At 35.5% G+C, this 20,292-nt stretch overlaps 1 protein-coding gene across 1 annotated transcript in view; it reads left to right on the forward strand.

Annotated features, from left to right (window-relative positions):
- Window positions 1-20,292, forward strand: part of arhgef10la (Rho guanine nucleotide exchange factor (GEF) 10-like a) — a 153,534-nt gene that overhangs the window by 42,519 nt on the left and 90,723 nt on the right. Inside the window, exons 11-14 of the mRNA XM_073825406.1 lie at window positions 1,610-1,726; window positions 3,983-4,075; window positions 9,062-9,232; window positions 17,951-18,096. Of these exons, the coding sequence (XP_073681507.1) occupies window positions 1,610-1,726; window positions 3,983-4,075; window positions 9,062-9,232; window positions 17,951-18,096 (527 nt within the window). The remainder of the gene's footprint in view (window positions 1-1,609; window positions 1,727-3,982; window positions 4,076-9,061; window positions 9,233-17,950; window positions 18,097-20,292) is intronic.

Genomic DNA, 20,292 nt, shown 5'->3' on the forward strand with positions numbered 1-20,292 from the left:
CCCATATGTTTAATTAGGCCTATACTTGGCTTAAAAAAAAAATAAAGTCACGTATGTATGGTAATTTTTAAACCCTGGATTTGATGTTCTTATGCACTGTTGGATCATGATTTGATTATTATTTTGCCATTATCAATAGACAATGTACATAAACCTCTCTTGTTAATAAAATAATTAGATATGTAAGTATATACAGGGTCATTTCCTCTACTACATTCCTCATTACTACAAAAAAAAAACAAAAAAAAAACAACAACGCTAATATTACTAAATATAACTTTAAAAAATGTGTAAATCATAAATTTAGCACTGTCCAACAGCGACACCATCAAGTAAAGTTACAGCGCTGCCCTCCAAAGGCAAAACGCAGTAACTACACATTTGGTCAAAATTGGGTTAAGGCTTAAAATGGACTTTATGACAACGGTTTTGTCTTGTGGCAAAGTCTCCTGGTTCAATTTTGTCCCGTTTCAGAGAAGCGAGAGTGTCAACATGTTTGACTAACTGGCGTAAAAACTTTAAAAGCATTTTTCTCAGTTTCAGTGTTGACGTAGTTACTGCACTTTGCCTTTGGAGGGCAGAGCAGGAGTCCGTGTCTCTTTCGCCTCCCCTGAGACCATTAAGTTTTAACAGACCCACTAAAGCGTGCGGTGAGTTTGGTGAGGGGTATTTGAGAATGAATGGGGGAAAGTCACGTGGCCTCCATCGCGACATGATTGGATATGACTGGTTATGTTCAGCTGTGATTGGTTCATGCGATAAATCCTGCCTCTTGTGTTCATACCCGTTTTGCATTCGTGAATCAGTCAGAATGAACAATATAATGGTGTTAATGGAAAGGCTAATTTAAAAAAGTAAGTACACTTCTAACACAATAAGATACAACCACTTTGTTACGTCAAAATGAAAAAAAAAGCACTTTACTAATAAAATGAGAATGAGATTGTATGAATTCATACAAATTAGCCACTAATTTACTTAACCCTAAAATAGTTATGAATTGTGTATTGTTTAAAGCAGCTCACGGCACAATCCTAATAGATATTGGACTGAAGCATGGCATGCTGCAAAGTGCTGCAACTGTTTCGTAAATTTGCCCTGTATGTGTGTTTGTTGATAATAACATCTTTACCCGTGTGTATCATTTCCTGCTGTACTTGGCGGCCCCAAAGGGGAGGTACAGTTTGACAGGGGTTAACGTCTATTTGTGGCTCGTTAATGTCCTCTCCAAGTCCTGCGAGCACTGCTGCTGTCAGCAGGTCTGTTCAGCTTCAATCAAAGCAGAGCGAATGGATGGCTGCCATTTTGCCTGCTCTAAAACACCCGGCAGTAATGGACTGTCAAAGATGTTTAGGTCCCTGGGATGGCAAACGGTGCAGCGCTGCATAAATACCACACTAAAATTACTGTTTACTTCCATTCCTTTGCCCTGTAATCACCTTTAGAGTGGCCTGCCCATCACAACAGCAAAATTCAAGAGCAGTCTCCGCTCTGAAGGAGAAATTAGACATGTTGAGAGATGACTAAGTAAAGCAGAGCATGAACATAAAACCAAATGAAATATGATTTCTCTGTTTGTCTAAACATCTTCTTTCTGCATTCCCATTAGTTCTCGAAATCCATGGTGCTGGACGTATATAGTGAATACGTCAATAACTTCACCAATGCCATGGCCCTAATTAAGAAAGCCTGCATGTCTAAACCAGCATTTCTGGAGTTTCTCAAGGTAAGAGCTGATATTTGTTGTCAATATCCTCCTTAATAAACACAAATTTCACTCTAAATTACCTGTTTACTGCTGTGCTGCAGAATGGATTATTTACTTCTTTCTTGTCCTTTTTCCTGTTGCACTGCTATAAATCCTATTACGAGTATGTAAATGTGAATATAAGAGTCTTTATTTTCTCCTGACATCAGAGTTACTGAGGACACAGTTGATTTTTTTTTTTTTTTTTTTTTGATGGTAATGCGCCACCAAATACACAATAAATTGAAGAGAGGTGTGGAGTGAGCAGTACACTCTTAAAAATAAAAGTGCTTCACGATGCCATAGAAGAACCCTTTTTGTCTAAATGGTTCCATAAAGAACCTTTAACATCTGAAGAACCTTTCTGTTTTGCAAAAGGTTCTTTGTGGCAAAAAAAGGTTCTTCAGATTATAAAAAGGTAAGAAAGAGATGGTTCTTTAAAGAATCTTTGACTGAATGATTCTTTGTGGAACCAAAAATGGTTGTTCTATGGCATCGCTGTGAAGAACCTTTTAAAGCACCTTTATTTTTAAGAGTGTAGCTAAATAGCATTTAAAGAGACATGCACCGAAATGGGTTGCTGTGAACAGAGTTGTGTTTGAGAAGGTAAAAAGGGTGTTATTTTTACCCGACCACTGAGGAATTTTAAAGGAACCCTATGTAGGATTGTGGCCAAAACTGGTACTGCAATCACTTTCAAAATACTGTAGAACGGCGTATCCCCTCCCAATCCCCCCTGACTCGAGGTTGCCAGCTAAGCTGCAGGATCCAGCAGGAACGTAGGCTGCTACAAGGAGCTTCTAATGGCAAGTGACGAGTCCTACACAGTAATTTTTTTTTCTTCTGTTAATTATGTTTATGCTTCACGAAGTAAGAGATGTTTTGCGAAGTAATTATGTATCGCAAAAATTTACTAATGGCGATTAGCCAGATATTTCGTAAAGATGTACTGTAATACCACATTTCAGTCGGAACATAGATTGTTTTCATACCCTGCTAGTGGTGCGATATAAAGCTTTTTATGAATGCATTTAGCACGGGCGACCATGGAAAATCCACTGTTTACGGAAGCAAAGTTAGCCAAACATAGATGAATCTTACCTGTCCAGGAGAAAATTAGCAATGTTGGTGTCTGTCTTCAAATTTTTCTCCGTTTTCAGCCGTCTCCATCTTTCAAAGGCATCTCCTATACAAATCCCTGTTTTATTTTGGACTTTGTCACGACATATTTCGGATTCATAATGAGGCTTCGTTATAGGTTTCGTTATACATGTTTTATCCGACACTTCGTAGCTGCAGCTGTAACTAGAGCAGAGCTGGCAACCCGGATGATGAAACTCTACTGACTTCGTGATTGGTAGATAGCTGGAGGGTGGAGCCTCAGACCAAAACACAAAATGACAACAATAACATCAGTCGTGGGCTGCAACTCTCACTTTTAAATAACAATATCCTGGCCGGACCACTGTTGTCAGTGATATAAGTATTTGAAATGAACATGATTTCTTAATGTCTAGTGACATGTCAGGGCCATTTTGTGATTAACTGAAATACATTTCTTACATATGGTTCCTTTAACCAAAGTATTTTGCAGACATTTCATGAAGACCGTACACAATCATACCAATTTGTGAAAAATGGGCATCTGATGTCCTCTCTAACTGAAAAATGAGTCCGAAACACTAATTAAAAACAAAAGAAGTCATTAGAATTTAATAGCTTTGCAGTTAGTCTGAGAGTGAGAACATCTTTCACTTGGAGCATTTCAGGCAAGCCACTTATATTCTGAATGAATTATAACTGTTTCTTTTATTTTTTAAATTCAAGATATTTTACCTTATAAATGCAAGATGAGATTATATGTCTTTAAAGTGCAAAATATGTGTGTAGTGTTATCATGGCAACAAATTTGCGCAACAACTTGAATCTTTAAATTCTGTAAAAGCGTCTGAACTCCACAAATGCATAGTTGACCATAGTCTAATATCCTTGCTTTGAAATCTGCTGGAGGGCTCTCAAGTACACCTACTCTCTGACAGTGCGCAGTCTAATGATTGCCAGAGTCTGCTGGCAGGCATGAAAGAATCAATAGTGTAATGCTAACCTCCACCCACCTCTCTGACTCCCTTGAGTGTCAAGATTCTTCTGCTCTGTGTGTGGAAATGACTCTGTCTACCCTCTTCTTTTTTCTTTGCCTTTTTCTCAATATGTGGTTGCATCTTTTTACGTTCGCAGAAGAAGCAGGCATCCAGCGTTGACCGCATAACTCTCTATGGTCTGATGGTGAAGCCTATTCAGCGGTTTCCTCAGTTCATACTCCTCCTGCAGGTCAGTATTTATCTATAAACTGCTCACCCAGTGCCGGCGGTTAGAGTGCTGGAGGGGTCATGCTCCTTTAAGTGACTGGAAATTAGTTGCCAAGCAAGTCTATTAGAAGCTGAATGACTGGCTAAGACCATGCCAGGTCTTTTTGCAGCCTACTAGCTCACAAGTTTGCTCTTCCCTTGGCTCATGGCCATTAAACAGAATGGGTTGTATATCAGACTCCAAAGATTTTTTTTTTTTTTGACACAGAGAACTTGAATATAACAAAAACAAGCACACACATTGCTTGCATAAATGAGGCACTTTACCCCACAACTAACTTACTTCTGTGAAACTCAAAAAAAATGTTGAAGAACATACTTATATCATTATTTTCCATATAGTGCTTTGAGACCAAATTGACAAAAAAGCACCACTGAAGTGTCATAACTGGTCCAACTTAAGCTTGCTTGTAACCCTGACTATCAAAACCACCAAAAATACCATTGTTTGTTGAATCAGCTGGTTTTAGCTGGTTTTCCCTGCTGAAAAAAAAAAAAAAAACGCTAAAACCAGCCTAATCTCCAGCCTGGTTTTAGTTGGTCATAGCTGGTCAGCAGGCTGGTTTTTGGCCACTTCCTTAGCTGGTCAGACTATAGGAGACCAGCTGGAACAGCCAACTAAAACCAGCCAGACTGGGAGACCAGCTAAAACCAGCTACTTCCAACTTAAACCAGCTAAGACCAGCCATCCAGCTTAGGCTCTTTTAGCTGTTTTTTTTTCTAGGCTGATTTTATACTGAATCAGCTGGTTTTACTTGGCTTTAGGTTTTCATTCATGTTAGAAATACATTAAATCATGTTAAAACATTCTAGCAACATGCTAATCATATTAGAAACATGCTAGCAACATGTTAAAAGCATGCTAATCATGGAAACATACTAACAACATGGTAATAACGCTAGAAAAAAATTAGGCAAAATGATAATGTTAGAAACTGGCTATTAACATGCTAATCATCCTAAAAACATGCTAACAATGAGTTAATCATACTAGAAACATGCTAACAACATGTTAATAATGTTAAAACATGTTAAAAACATGATAGCAAGATGTTAATATTGTTAGAAACATGCAGCCAAATGCTAACATGTTAATCACATTAAAAATGCTAAGAACATGTTAGCAAAATGTTAGCAACATGTTAAGAGCATACTAATCATGTTTAAAACATGTTAGCAACATGCTAATTGTGTTAACATGTTAACAACATGCTAATCATACTAAAACATGTTAATCATGCTAATGTTAACAACATGATAGCAATCATGTTAGAAACATGTTAGTAACATGTTAATTATGCTAGCAACATGCTAGCGACAAGCTAATCATAATAAAAAATTACAACAAAGAAGTCAGAAGCATTGAAAACATTAAAAAAATGGAAAAATTGTGTCCAAATTTCATGGGTAATCAGTGACTACTGAGGTATGAAATTAAGCTTATCATTAAAAACATACTAATCATGCTATAAACATTAGCAACAAGCTAATCATGTTAGAAACCTACTATCAACATGCTATCATCCTAAAAACATGTTAGCAACATGTTAAGAGTGAGATAATCATATTGAAAAATGCTATCAACATGTTAATTGTCAAAAAATGCTAACAACATGATAGCATGATGCTAATAATGTTAGAAAACATGTTAGCAACATGCTTACATGTTAATCGCATTAAAACATGCTAGCAACCTGCTAGTAGCTTGTAAAACATGCTAGTAACTTGTTAATCCTCTTAACAACAAGCTAATCGTGCTAAAAACATGTTAGCAACATGCTTACAACAGGTTAATCATGCTTCAAATTTTCAGACTAGGCTAGGCTTTCTCAAGTCAACTTCAAAGTTCACCCTGCGGAAATAGACCGCTAAAACCAGCCTAAGCATTTTTAAACATGGACAGTCTGAGTCACTTTCAGTAGATAAAAAATAAAATAAAATTAATAGTTAGCACATTGTTCTACATTTTTTTTCTTTTGTGTCCCAAAGTCAAATGGGTTCGGAATGACATTAAAGTAAGTAAATTATATTGTCATTTTTGTGTGAACTGTGTATTTAAATAAATACATTTTTGAAAGGTCCAGTTTGTCACACAAACAAGTCACGTGCCAAAATGTCAAAGCATGATCAAGATCTACTTCAGAAATACCACATTGACCTCTTCAGCCATTGGTCTCAGATGGCAGTAAAATGTCATGAATTCACCAAATTTACATTGCCAAACTATTATACACCTCCGCCTTGCTTACTCTAAGGTCCTTCCCTCTTTTGTTCATTTTTATGGACAAGCAACAAGCGAGGAATTCACCACTGAACTTTCTGATGCAGGAGGAGTGCTGTGGCACTTAATTTCATACCTCAGTAGGCATCGATTACCCATGAATTGTGATAGATAAGTTATGAATGTGAATAAGGGCTTTTTTCAATGCTCTGACTTGAGAGTAGCCTGTGTTTAATCACACATTAAACAGAACAAGATCTGATGACAGGCTGAGACCTTTATCTGCTTCCTCCTTTTTAGTGGCCTGAATTAACCACAAACATATGCGTCTTATTAGAAACCGAGAAAGAAATAATAAGATTATCTAAGCTGCTCTTTTTCATACAACGATTCAAAACAAACACCATGAAAGTGTAAAAAAAAGTGTGCTTTAATTAATTACATTTTTTGTTTATTGATAATCTTCTGTTTTGCCACAACTCTCATTGATATTTGCAATCACAATTTGTAATACGACCAAATATAGCTGAATGCAAGTGCTTGAATTAGAATTAAAAAAAATTATTATGAGTAAATTAGTTTTTGATCAGAAACTAAAATAATGCACAGCAACCTGTCAAAATACAAGAAACTGTGACACAAATATATTACTTAATGTAATACCACCACCACCACCACTACTACTACTATTTATGTAAATAAATAAATATACTTTAAATATACTTATTTTTTAAAGGAATATTTACCAGAAAAAATATTTACCAGAATTTATTTGAAAAATGTGAGCACATAATACATAAATGTTAACACTGTATTTCTGAAAATAAATAAATAAAATATATTTGTTCATAAATTAATTCATTAGATATGCTTTTGATTATTACAATTTAATTAAATTGTAGAATAATAATGGTTAGAATAATGGTTTAATAATTAAAAATGAGAAAATTAAAGAAAAACAGAATTTGTTTAAAAAAATGAAATTTGAGAGAATTAACATGTATTTCATAGGGCCTTAAAATTTGATTTTTGTTAAAGTAAAAAAAAAAAAAAAAACTGCTGTAAAATTGTGTAAGTTTTATTTCAACTAATCAGACATACAGTATATTTGATTAATAAATTTTTGAATTAACCGTTAAAACAGAGTCTAGGAAAATTTAAACCAACCAAAATATAGAAAAAATTAGCTTGAAGAAATTGTGACAGAAATATATTACTTGATGTAATCATACTACTACTACTACTACTACTACTAATAAGATTATTATTAAAACCTTATTTTTTTAAGGAATATTTATCAGAAAAATTATTTACCAGAAAAATGTAAATACGCAACACTATATTTCTAAAAACGAATAAATGATATATATATTTTTAATTAAATCAATTAATTAGAGATGCTTTTGATTATTAAAATGTAATGTAACCATTAAAATAGAATGGTAAAAAAAATACTGATTTTGAGAGAAAAAAATGTATGAAACCATTAGAATAATGGTTTAGAATAAAACAAAAATTAATTAGAAAATTAAAGGAAAACACAGAATTTGTTAAATAAAAAGAAAAAAATAATTTGAGAGAATTAACATGCATTGCATAGGGCCTTGAAATGTAATTTTTGTTAAAGTTTGAAGAAATTGATTTAAAATTGTGTAAGTTTTATGATTTCAACTAATTAATATATATTTTTTTAAATTTAACCGTTAAAACAGAGTCTAGGAAATTTTAAACCGAACAATGTATAAAAAAATGTGCACAGAAACCCGTCAAAATAAAAGTTTGGTTTAGCTTGAAGAAATTGTGACAGAAATATATTGCTTTATGTAATCATACTACTACTACTATAATAATAAAATTATTATTAAAACCTTATTTATCAGAAAAATTATTTACCAGAAAAATGTAAATACGCAACACTAAATTTCTAAAAACGAATAAATGATATATATATTTTTAATTAAATTAATTAATTAGAGATGCTTTTGATTATTAAAATGACAAAAAAAAAAAAACTAATTTAAACTGAAAAAAAAAAAAAGCGGAATTAGGGAAAAAAACTAAAATGGATTTCATAGGGGTCTACATAAATATGTAGAAATAAAATATAATTATTGCCATTTATAGAGCTTATTAATTTACTTTAAAATTTATCACACCACCATTTAAAAAAATTACAGCATGGGTGTTAATAATGCAAGGGTGTTATAAATACAGTACTGACCTTTTGTACTTCTAGCTTAATTGCGTCTTACTCCACAAAGTTGTAAATTTAATTGATACGGGTAATGACCGCTAATATGTCAATTTAGGCTAAATATTCTTAATGTGTAATTGGAAATGTTGGGTTGTCGACACTGCCTATGCCCTCTTCTCTCTCTTCAGTTTCTCAAAGAGAGTTTGTGAATGATTGTTGTTTCAGTGCACAGCTCTGTAGTAATGATTCCCAGAGGGCTGGTTGCATGCTTCTCTCATGAACGTGAGATGGTACTGTTATTCTGACCCCCTTTTCTTGCTTTTTAGTGAGAGTAAAGGTACCGGCAGCATTAAATGAATACTAATAGTGCTGTAATACATCACAATGGCTAATGTTTTGTCTGTGCGGTAGAGGTGCAGTCATTACGTCCTTCCATTAGCTTCTTTAAATGAGTCCCTTTTACTCTTTCACTTGGTGTGTTTCTTTTATCCTCATTTTTTTCAGTTTGACTCATTCGCTCTCTCTGTCTTTAGGACATGCTGAAGAATACTCCCTCTGGCCATGTGGACAGACTGCCCTTGCAATTGGCTTTGACTGAATTGGAGACTCTTGCTGAGAAACTCAATGAGCAGAAAAGGGTGGCTGATCAGATCACTGAGACGCAGCAGCTGGCTCGCTGTGTTAGTGACCGCTCTCTCAGCAAGGTGAGAAAAACACACACCCATGCGCACAGCGGTGAGAGCAGGATGCTGTTGCCTTGATGTAATCACAACAGTCTAATTCCTAATCAGAAACCCATATCATGGTTTAGTTCTGAGTTCCGTTTTCTTAGACTTTTTTGTGATTGCTTTTCACCAGCTGGTCTCAAGGTCATCATGTTTAAATGTTTTCAGCTACAGCTGTGGTTCATCACATTAAAGGAGTTGTTAATTTTTTTCTTTCTTTAGTCTTAAAGAAATTGTTTTTTGAGGAAAACATTTCAGGATTTCTCTCCATATAGTGGACTTCTATGGTGGCTGTGAGTTTGAACTTCCAAAATGCAGTTTAAATGCAGCTTCAAGTGGCTCTAAATGATCCCAGCCGAGGAAAAAGGGTCTTATCTAGTAAAACAATCAGTTATTTTCTTTTAAAATTAAAATTAATTTACTTTTTAACCTCAAATGCTCATCTTGTCTAGCTCTGCATGCACGCTGTGTATTCCAGTTCAAGACAGTTAGGGTATGTTGAAAAACTCTCATCTCATGTTCTCCTCCAACTTCAAAATCATTCTACATCGCTGTTTTAACCTTTTTTTGTAAAAGGCATTTGATCTTCTTTGCACGTTCACTTTGTAAACACTTGGTCGGTACTTCTGCAGCAATGTAGGACGATTTTGAAGTTGGAGGAGAAAATGAGATGGGAGTTTTTTGACCTAACCTAACTGTCTTGAACCGGAATACACAGAGTACACACAGAGCTCGACGAGACGAGCATTTGAGGTTAAAAAGTATATAAATTGTAATAAAAAAAAAAAAAAAAAACTGATCGTTTTACTAGATAAGACCCTTCTTCCTTGGCTGGGATCGTTTGGAGTCCTTTGAAGCTGCATTTAAACTGCATTTTGGAAGTTCAAACTCGTGGGCACCATAGAAGTCCACTATATGGAGAGAAATCCTGAAATGTTTCTTCAAAAAACATTTTTTTTTATGACCGAAGAAAGAAAGATATGAACATCTTGGATGACTAAGTAAATTATCTGTAAATTTTTGTTCTGGAAGTGAACTTAATTTTGAACAATACCTTATCTTCTGGAGCTATATGTGACCCTGGACCACAAAACCAGTCAAATTTCTGAAATGGAGATGTATACATTATCTGAAATCCGATTAAATACGTTTTCCATTGATTTATGATTTGTTAGGATAGGACAATATTTGACTGAGGCACAACTATTTGAAAATCTGGAATCTTGAGGGTGCCAAAAAATCTAAATACTGAGAAAATCGCTTTTAAATTTATCCAAATTAAGTTCTTAGCAAAGCATATTACTAATATAATAAGTTTTGATATATTTACAGTAGAAAAATTACAAACATGATCTTTACTTAATATCTTAATGATTTTTGGCACAAAAGAAAAATCTATAATTTTGACCCATACAATGTATTATTGGCTATTGCTACAAATATACCCATGCTACTTAAGACTGGTTTTGTGATCACATATTATCAGCATTCATACATTTTGAAATGTGACTTTTTTTTGGTTTGTTTCTTTGTTCTAAAAGAAATTAATTCTTCCATTGAGTATTATATTCATTGTCTTACAGGATAGTTCATCCAAAAAATGAAAATTCTGTCATTAATTACTCACCCTCATGTTTTGTTTATCTTCAGAACACAAATTAAGATATTAAGAATGCAACTGACACATTTAAGGCCCAGAAAGGTAGTAAGGACATCAATAAAATAGTCCATGTGACATCAGTGGTTTAATGTTGATGAAACTACGAGAATAGTTTCGTTTGAAGACTGATACGGAAGAGAAGAAATGGTTGAATAAAGTTATTTTTGTTTTTGTTATTTTTGAGATCGAGAGAGTGAAGGAAAGACAGAGGTGTTCAGATAAAATGTTGATACTTGCTTGTCTATATATTATTCATTAAAAATATTCTTGTTATATAGCATTTCCTTCACCTTATGAATTTATAAAGTCACCCGAAGAATGCTCTGAAGAATAAAAAGTCCACAAATACCCACTTTTGTCCATCCATGACAGCCTGTGGGCAATTTCTGTCCATCAGAATGTGAGAATGTGAGAACGTGACACGATTGATGATGTAGAACAACCAGACAATGTTGTCAATTGTGACCTAGACTCTGATTATACAGTTTAACATAATAAATCATTAAATCTGCATTGTCTGACTGGAGTCACACATCGTAATGGCAATTGTACTCCTGGGTTAACTAATAATCTAAGACTAAATGCGATTTAATAACGTGTTTTAAAGCTCACCCTTAACTAATGCTCATATGGCCACTGTAGGTCTCCATCATCTGACAAGCAGGCTTTAAACAGCCTGCCAAGTACCTGGACATTACAGCTGACCCTGAAAATAACCAGCCCATCTTCTGTTATCCCTGGCCTGCGTTTTTTTTTTTCATGGAATCATCAGCGAGCAATGATGGTCCATTAATGCGCTACAGCCGGGCCTGAATACATGGCAGGGGTGTTTCTCTTCCATTAGCATGCTCATATCACCGGCCAGCTGCTGCAAATCCGAACAAATGCATTTCTGAATAAGAGGAATTAGAGAGTAAATGAGACAATTAATTGGAAAGTCTAAGTTGCTTTCAGTATCTCTTGTTTGGTTCACTTGCTTTCGCTTTCTCGCTTTATCTCTCGCTATATTGCTCTGAGTCTCGCCTTCCTCCACTGCAGTCATTTATCTCTCTCTCTTCATTTCATTCTCTCCTTTAGTCTGCATCTCTCTCACTTCGATGTTGGACTCTTTCTCTTTAGCGCTGTTGTGAAGCTACCTGCGTAGGCAGTAGGGTTGTGTTATATTTATCGTCTGCAATCGTAATTGTTGTTTTAATGGTATGTGAGCTGACATTATCAAGTATGTCACTGACTTTGAAAAAACAAACAAGAACATGTCTTGAGAGTCGAGAAGCAAAGGCAGACACTTGCTTCATTTGTAAATAAATTAGCCATTAATGAATCACTCATTAAGCCTGAACCAGCCAAGGATACCAGCAAAAAACACATTTAGAAAAATATTGTTTAATTATCATTATTGAAAAAATCCCAATAAATATCAAGATAAATTTTTTTTAAGATCGCACACCCCTAATAGGCAGCATTTTAAGGCATTATATAGTTGGTGCACACCTACAAAATGAAGGGAGTTCAATTTTTTTCATTTATACAGTGCCTTGCGAAAGTATTCATACCCCTTTTTCACATTTTGTTGCATTGCTGCCTTAAGTTAAACTGCTTTAGATTACTTTTTTCCCACATCAATCTAGACTTCATACACCATAATGGTAAAGAAAAAAAAATGCTTTTTAACGTCTTTGCAATTATTAAAATAATAAAAAATAAAAAAAACCTAAATGATTTCATTGCATAAGTATTCATACCTGAGACAGTTGAAATTTAGCTTAGAGCATTTATTTTGCTTGTAGATGTTACTATACTTCGAGTGGACTTAACCTGTGGCAAATTCAAACCACACATCTGGGAAAGAGTTCTGAAAAGATTTGGCTGCATTGAAGGTTCACAGAAGCATGTAGTCTCTGTTACCCTGAATCGAAGAAGTTTGAAACAAGCAAAAATCTTCCTAGAGCTGGCCTCTTGGCTAAACTGAGCAATTGATGGAGAAGGACCTTGGCTAGAGTGGTGACCAAAACCTGATGATCATTCTAGTTGAGCTACGTGATCATATATGCAGATGGGAGAAACTTACAGAAGGACAAACATCACTGCAAAACTCCACCGATCTGGGCTTTATGATGGTGTGGCAAGACTCAATCCTCTCCTAAGTGAACACGTATGAAAAAACACTTAAAGCATCTAAAGGACCCTCAGATTGTGAGAAACAAGATTCTGATGAACCATAATTCCAAACATCATGTTTGAAGGAAACCAGGCACTGCTCATCACCTGCAGAGTACCATCCCAAAAGTAAAGTGTGCTGGTAGCAGCCTCATGCTGTGCAGCTGTTTTTCAGTGGCAGAGACTGAGGGACTCACCAGAGTACAAGAAAAACTCAGTGCACCAAAATATTGAAATTAGCCTTAATGAAAACCCAATCCAGAGCATTCAGAACCTCAGACTGGGCAGAAGGTTTCCCTTCCAAAAGGGCAATGACCCTAAGCACACAGCAAGAATTGCTATTAGACAACTCTGTGAATGTCCTTGAGTAGCCCAGCCAGAGCCTGGGCTTGAACCCAATCAAACATTTCTGGAGAAACCTGAAAATGTCTGTCAGACCCCATCCAAGCTGACAAAGCTTGAGAAGTAAAGAGGTGAGGTGAAGAATGGCAGATAAATTTGCCAAATTACCCCAAAAGACTTGAGGCTGTAAAGGTGCTTCAACTAAGTACTGAGTTAAGGGTATGAATGCTTATGCAATGTACTTATTGTATTTTTTAAATACATTTATGAAGTTGTGACAGTTCTGTTTTTCATTATGGTGGATGGAGTGTAGATTGATGTATAAAAAAGCTATTTAAAACAGTTAAAAATAAGGCAGCAACATAACAATACGTGAAAAAACGAAAGGATGTGAATACTTTTGCAAGGTACTGTATGTGTAGGCCTATATATAGTTTCTTTGAATGCAACTTTTTTGTTTCATATGTTTGTGTTCAGATTTGTTTAAATATGCAAATATGTGGTTCTGTAAGGCATGACAGTTCATCCCTACAGTTGTAGTCACAATTATTAGCTCCTTTACTAAATATGAGCAAAGGCGGCTGCAGATCTGATTAAATAACCGATTGCGACTAATTTGCCTCCAGAAATTTAAGAACAAAAACTACCATTTAAAAAAATACTAATTTCTAATTTTACTTGTTAAAAAAACAGTTTTGTCATTTTTCTAGCTTTGTAACCACTCATTATTAGGTTAAATTTTAGTTAACTTGCTTGAAAGAAAAAAACAGCTATCTACAGTATCTACTGTAGGTAGTTTGACAGCAAGGCAGCTGTTCCCCAGTTGTTTGTTTGATGTGATTTTTTTAGCCTTTTCAACACAAGAAAGTTGAGAGTGACAAGTAAGTGGGGGAAGAGATGGTGAGGTTTTGAACCTGTATCCCTGTGCACAACCAGTTTTTCTGTATGTGTTGTGAGCATGTATGTTGTGCACTACCCACTGTGCAGTGGCTTCAACCTTACACTTTTTTTTCCCAGGGATTTCAGCTGCATTCCAGTATGAAACAGTCAGTTCCATTACCCCATATACACGCAATGAAATATTCATCGTCTGTCTCAGACTATCTGAGTTAGTAGGCCAGCAGATATAGTATTCTGCACAGGCTAAGACTGCAGCGTCTCCCTGTCGCTCTTCAGCAAGCACATCACATACACCTCTGTCGCTTACTCTGTCTCTCACACACGCAAACATCCACCCAAACTTACAAACCATTTCAGTCACACTCTCAAGTCCCTGAAAAGGATATCTGTCCTTCCCCCACAACATTCTCTTTGCCTATTTAGCCTTTGGGTGGCGCTCTTACTATAAAAACACAGCACCTAGGTCCTAGAGCATGTTTTCTGACTGACTGAAGGTCTAATTTTTCAATGCATTTCAACAAAGGCCAACAGTGTTGCCAATTCCCTCTGGATCCGGCGACTCATTTTGTGTGATGCAGGCTACAGAAGCAGATGCATTATTTATAAAAGTACTCTCCTGACTGATCAAACACCAGCGCGCAATATTTATTTGAGCCGCTGGACATTGGGTTTCACTGCTGTTGTGTTATTGCTGATGTAATGAGGATGAACTGGGACTGTCTCCTAACACAATACAAATTATATGTTTTGGCTGTGTTATTATTCAGGATATATATAGAATGACTATGCAGTGCATAAATGAATTGTGTAGTATGCATGTCAGGCTCAAGCGGCAACCTCCCGCTCTCGCTATTGAAACCAACACGGAAGTGGCTTAAACTGTAATTCATCGACTGGCCGCTAGAGACTGACTGCAAAAGGGAGTCAGTCCCATTGACTCCCCATGTTAAAATGCCCAACTTTACAGCAGAAAAAAGTATGTTTACAGCCTGGTTCAAAAAATGGTTTTGGTCTATATAGCTAGTTTTGCCCTTCATGTCAACTGTGAGGGGGGAGAATTTTTTTTTAGAACTCATCCGTTTAAGTTATATTAAGCCTTAAAGTTCAGCATAATTAAGGGCGTGGCCACTTGAGTGACAGGGGGATTGCCGCTGCTGTCACCACTGTCGCGCTAGGCGGGCGTGGTTTCAGCAACCAGCTCCACCCACGTCCCGCCTTTTTGCCCATTTTTGGTTATCCGGGAGTGACGCCCTGTGACGCGATTCCAAGATGGCGACGGCCGAATCCCGCCCACTATGAGCTTCAAAATAGCGCTTCAGAATCCTACGGGTGACGTCACGGACACTACGTCCATATTTTTTACAGTCTATGGTCAGGCTTGACACTGTTTGGTGCAGGTCTGTCTGTTTGTTAAAACGATATTTAAAAAAACCTGTTTGGAAACAGTCAGTCTTTTCACAGTTTTGCTCTGTTTTGCTTTGTTGTTGGTGCAAAAATTATAATTCACCCCAAAAATAAAATTTGGTCATTGTTTAAACATACTCATGGCCAAATCTGTACAACTTACTTACTTCTGTGCAACATTGTTTGTATGTTTGTAACCAAATCCATTGACTTCCATTGTATGGACGAAAAAAAAAAAATTCTTAAAGTATTTTCTTTTGTTTTACAGAAGAAATAAAGTCATACAAGTTTGGAATTGCATTATATAGAAGCCCATTTCCGCCACTGAATAAAAAATAAAAAAGGGTATTCTGACTTTTTTTCTCAGAACTGTGAGATATAAAAGCACAATTGCGTGTTGTAAAGGCAGAATTGCGAGAAATAATGTCAGAATTGCAACATAAACACGCAGTTATAAAGTCCAGATTTGAGGGAGAAAAAAAGACTGATATGTTCATTGAATTGCGAGTTTATATCTACAATTCTGACTTAATTTCTCAGAATTGCGAGTTTATATCTCGGAATTTTGACTTTATAACTCGCAATTGCAAGTTTTTATCTTGGAATTCTGACTTTATTACTCGCAATTGTGAGTTTATATCACACAATTTCTACTTAATTTCTTAGAATTGTGAGTTTATATCTCGGAATTCTGAGTTTATAACTCGCAACCGTGTTAAGTGATTAGACTCAACGAGGCTAACAGGAGGGTGGTAAAAAGGAAACAAGGAGGAGGGGCTAAAGGCACATGACTGACAAAAACAAAGCCATGTCCTAACACAGGACAAGCATAGACAAAAAACAAAGACAAAACAAACAGGGTGGCAGGGCAGGACCCTGACACCTTCATTTTTCAGACTTGCGAGTTTATATCTCGGAATTCTGACTTTATAACTCACAATTGCGAGTTTATATCACAATTCTAAATTCTTTTTTCAGACTTGCGAGTTTATATCTCGGAATTCTGACATTAAAACTCGCAATTGTGAGTTTATATCTCAGAATTCTGACTTTATAACTAGCAATTGTGAATTTATATCATGCAATTCTGACTTTGTAACTCACAATTGCGAGTTTATATCACAATTCTGAATTCTTTTTTCAGACTTGCGAGTTTATATCTCGGAATTCTGACATTAAAACTCGCAATTGTGAGTTTATGTCTCGGAATTCTGACTTTATAACTCGCAATTGTGAGTTTATATTTCACAATTCTGAGAAAAAAGGTCAGAATAACTTTTTTTTAAAATAATGAAATAATTTATATTTTTGGGGTACTAGAAAGAGAAAATCATTTTCAATTACACAGTATAAAAAGAAGAAAAACTGAAAATATTAAAAGCAAAACTGAAAATATTAAAAGCATACCTTTAAAACAGAAAATGTGGCTAAAATATTTGGGCTGTCAGAAGGTTACAATTACTGATTTTATGTGATTTCTATTTTGTAGAGAAAAATTTAATTACACAGTATAAAAAGAAGAAAAACTGAAAATATTAAAAACATAGCTTTAAAACAGAAAATGTGGCTAAAATATTAAAACTGTCAGAAGGTTACAATAACTGATTTTATGTGATTATACATTTGTAGAGAAAAACCTTTCTATTTTTCATGCAAAAATCTAGTATAACAATTTTGAGTCAGACTGACCTAGAAAGTCATTTTAAGGTTTATTCACTAAAGAAAATGACTTTCTCACATTATAATTATGATTCTTCTCCAAACCTTTGCCGAAATATTATTATAATCATTCAAATGTTTCCCCTGTACTTTTTAGTGTATAAAAAATGTCTCTAAGATTGATGGAGCATTGGAAGTACAGGCTTATAATATATGAAACCTAATAAAAAGCAGCATTTGAAGTAAACAGTTATTTAGTTTATGGTTCTAAAATGAGCTTTTTATATCATTAAAAACCTTTAGGAGCCCTTTTTTGTTAGTACACAGCCATATGTATATAGTTTGTGGATGTCAGTCTGTACTTCTCAATCTTATAAGATTGGGTTTTATTTCTACAACCTTTTCTGCTACAAATGTACCGCTGTGTTTCCAATCTTCTTTGCTGCCTCTCTGTGAACCTTTGAGTGTCTTATATGCCACACTGTGGCCTCTAAGTAAGTGTGTAGCCATGTAATTGGTCGTCTCTATTTTGTAAGACTTACGTGTAATCAGTGTCTCCCCTGTCTTTTCTTCAGCCGCTGAACTCCGAGCAGAGCTCTTTGATCCTTTGCGAGACGCTGATTGAGACGGTGTACGGCGAACGAGGACAGGTCCTCAAGTCGAAGGAGCGAAAAGTCTTTCTCTTCGGTGACATGCTCATCTGTGCCAACATCAATGTCAAGTACGTGTCCTGGACAAGGTCGATTGACTTTCTCTTTGTCCCTCTGTCCCGCCTCTAAGGCTGCGCTGACGGATTGACACTCATCAGCCGATCTAAATAGGGACTCCTGAGTCTCCTGAAGCATTACGGTGACGTTCCCCCAATATGCCGCAGTCAATGTGAGGGGGTTAGCGGCTAATGGTTAAGGTGCAGGACAGAATTGGGCAGAGTCAAATGGGCCTTCATTATCTGGGAACAAATAGCAGGGTGTTTAGCTACAGCGACACGAATTATTCCCATAGATCACAGGCATAAAGGCACTCCTCTGTTCCACTCAAATAGATTATCTATGACAGCACCATTGATCACATCTCAGCAGTGCAAAAGGTAAACAGCTAAGTGAAAAAGCTCACGCTGATGCTGAATCTCAAAGCTTTTGAGCTAGTCCTTCTGCTGCAGCACGATACGTCTCTGTTCTTCTAAAACGTGTCTTGATGTGCCTATTTAGAAGATCTTAGCAAGGTGATTATGATGCTGAACCCAACATTACAAGAATACATAAATAATACCAGACCTCCAAACATCTGGGGGTCCAGCTCTCCACAAGCTGACTCACAGCTGAGCTTAGAAGTGGGCGATATACTGCTAGACACAATTAACCAGTAGAAATTTGCCAACCAGTAGAGATTTTGGACTATCATCTCTATCGCGGTTACATCGTGGTCACCAAAACATATCGTTTGCACACGATTTTAAGCATTGCATTTTAAAAACAAGTGATTTTAAGCTGTTAAAACGCAATCAGCAGTGAAAGAGAACTCATTTCGCTATACGTAAAGATGGTGCTCATAGAGTGCAGGGATATTGAGTTATTTTTGCCACTTTATAGGCCTTTAATGGTTAAACACACACTTGTATGTCAAAATGGTCATCTTTGCAAGTATCCTCGTAAATAATTTAGGTCTTAAGTGAAACAGCTGAGAAAGAAAACACACTTGTAACAGTATATTGAATCTGGGTAGCTCTTAAAGTGACAGCAGTCTGATATTCCTGCTTTCTGTCATTCATGTTAATCAAACAACAAAAGAGAGATCTCTCACTGCTCTTGACTAAATCACTTTTGTAACCTTTAATAACAAGAAATATATTTTTAATTTACACGGTGAAGAATATGTAGTATTTTATACATTTGATTACTTTATACAATGTGTAGCATTTCTTATTTGATTTGTTCTACTTTAGTTTTTTTTTGTCATATTGCTTATAATTAGTTTCTTATTCTTATTTAATCACTGATTGTTTACTTGTCTTCAGTGAGCTTGCATTTTTTTTATTTAAAAGATCATACAAAATGCATAATACAATTTTTTTTATTTAGTACTGACCTAAAAAAGATTTCACATAAAAGGTGTTTACATATAGTCCCCAAGAAAAAATATTAATTTAATTTATAAAAATGACCCTGTTCAAAAGTTTACATATGCTTGATTCTTAATACTGTGTTGTAACCTGAATGATCCACAACTGTTTTGTTTTTTTAGTGATAGTTGTTCATGAGTCACGAGTTTTTTTCAGCATTTCTGTGTATTTGAACCCTTTCCAACAATTACAGTATGAAAATATGGATCTCTAAAATCATACAGAGGACAACTGAGGGACTCATATGTAACTATTGCAGAATGTTCAAATGCTCACTGATGCTTCAGAAAGAAACACAATGCATTGAGAGCCAAAACTTTTTGAATTTGAAGATCAGGGTAAATGTAACTTATTTTGTCTTCTGGGAAACATGTAAGTATCTTCTGTAGCTTCTGAAGGGCAGTACTAAATAAAAAAAGAATAATTAGGCGAAATAAGAAAAAAGTACACATCTTCATTTTGTTCAAAAGTTTTCACCCCCCGCTCTTAATGCATAATTTTTCCTTCTGGAGTATTAGTGAGCATTTGAATCTTCTGCAATAGTTAAATATAAGTCCCTCAGTTGTCCTCAGTGTGAAAAGATGGATCTCAAGATCATACAGTCATTGTTGGAAAGGGTTCAAATACACTAAAATGCTGAAAACCAAAGAATTTGTGGGACCTAAAAGATTTTTCTGAAGAAAAGCGGTCAGTTTAACTGTGAAATAAAATGGCTCATATCGTGATATATTTTGGTCATATTGCCCAACCCTAGCTGATCTGTAAAAAAAAAACAGAAAAAAATTTGGAGAAATTTAG

The sequence above is a fragment of the Garra rufa genome, chromosome 20, assembly GCF_049309525.1.
Source record: "Garra rufa chromosome 20, GarRuf1.0, whole genome shotgun sequence".
NCBI lineage: Eukaryota > Metazoa > Chordata > Actinopteri > Cypriniformes > Cyprinidae > Garra > Garra rufa.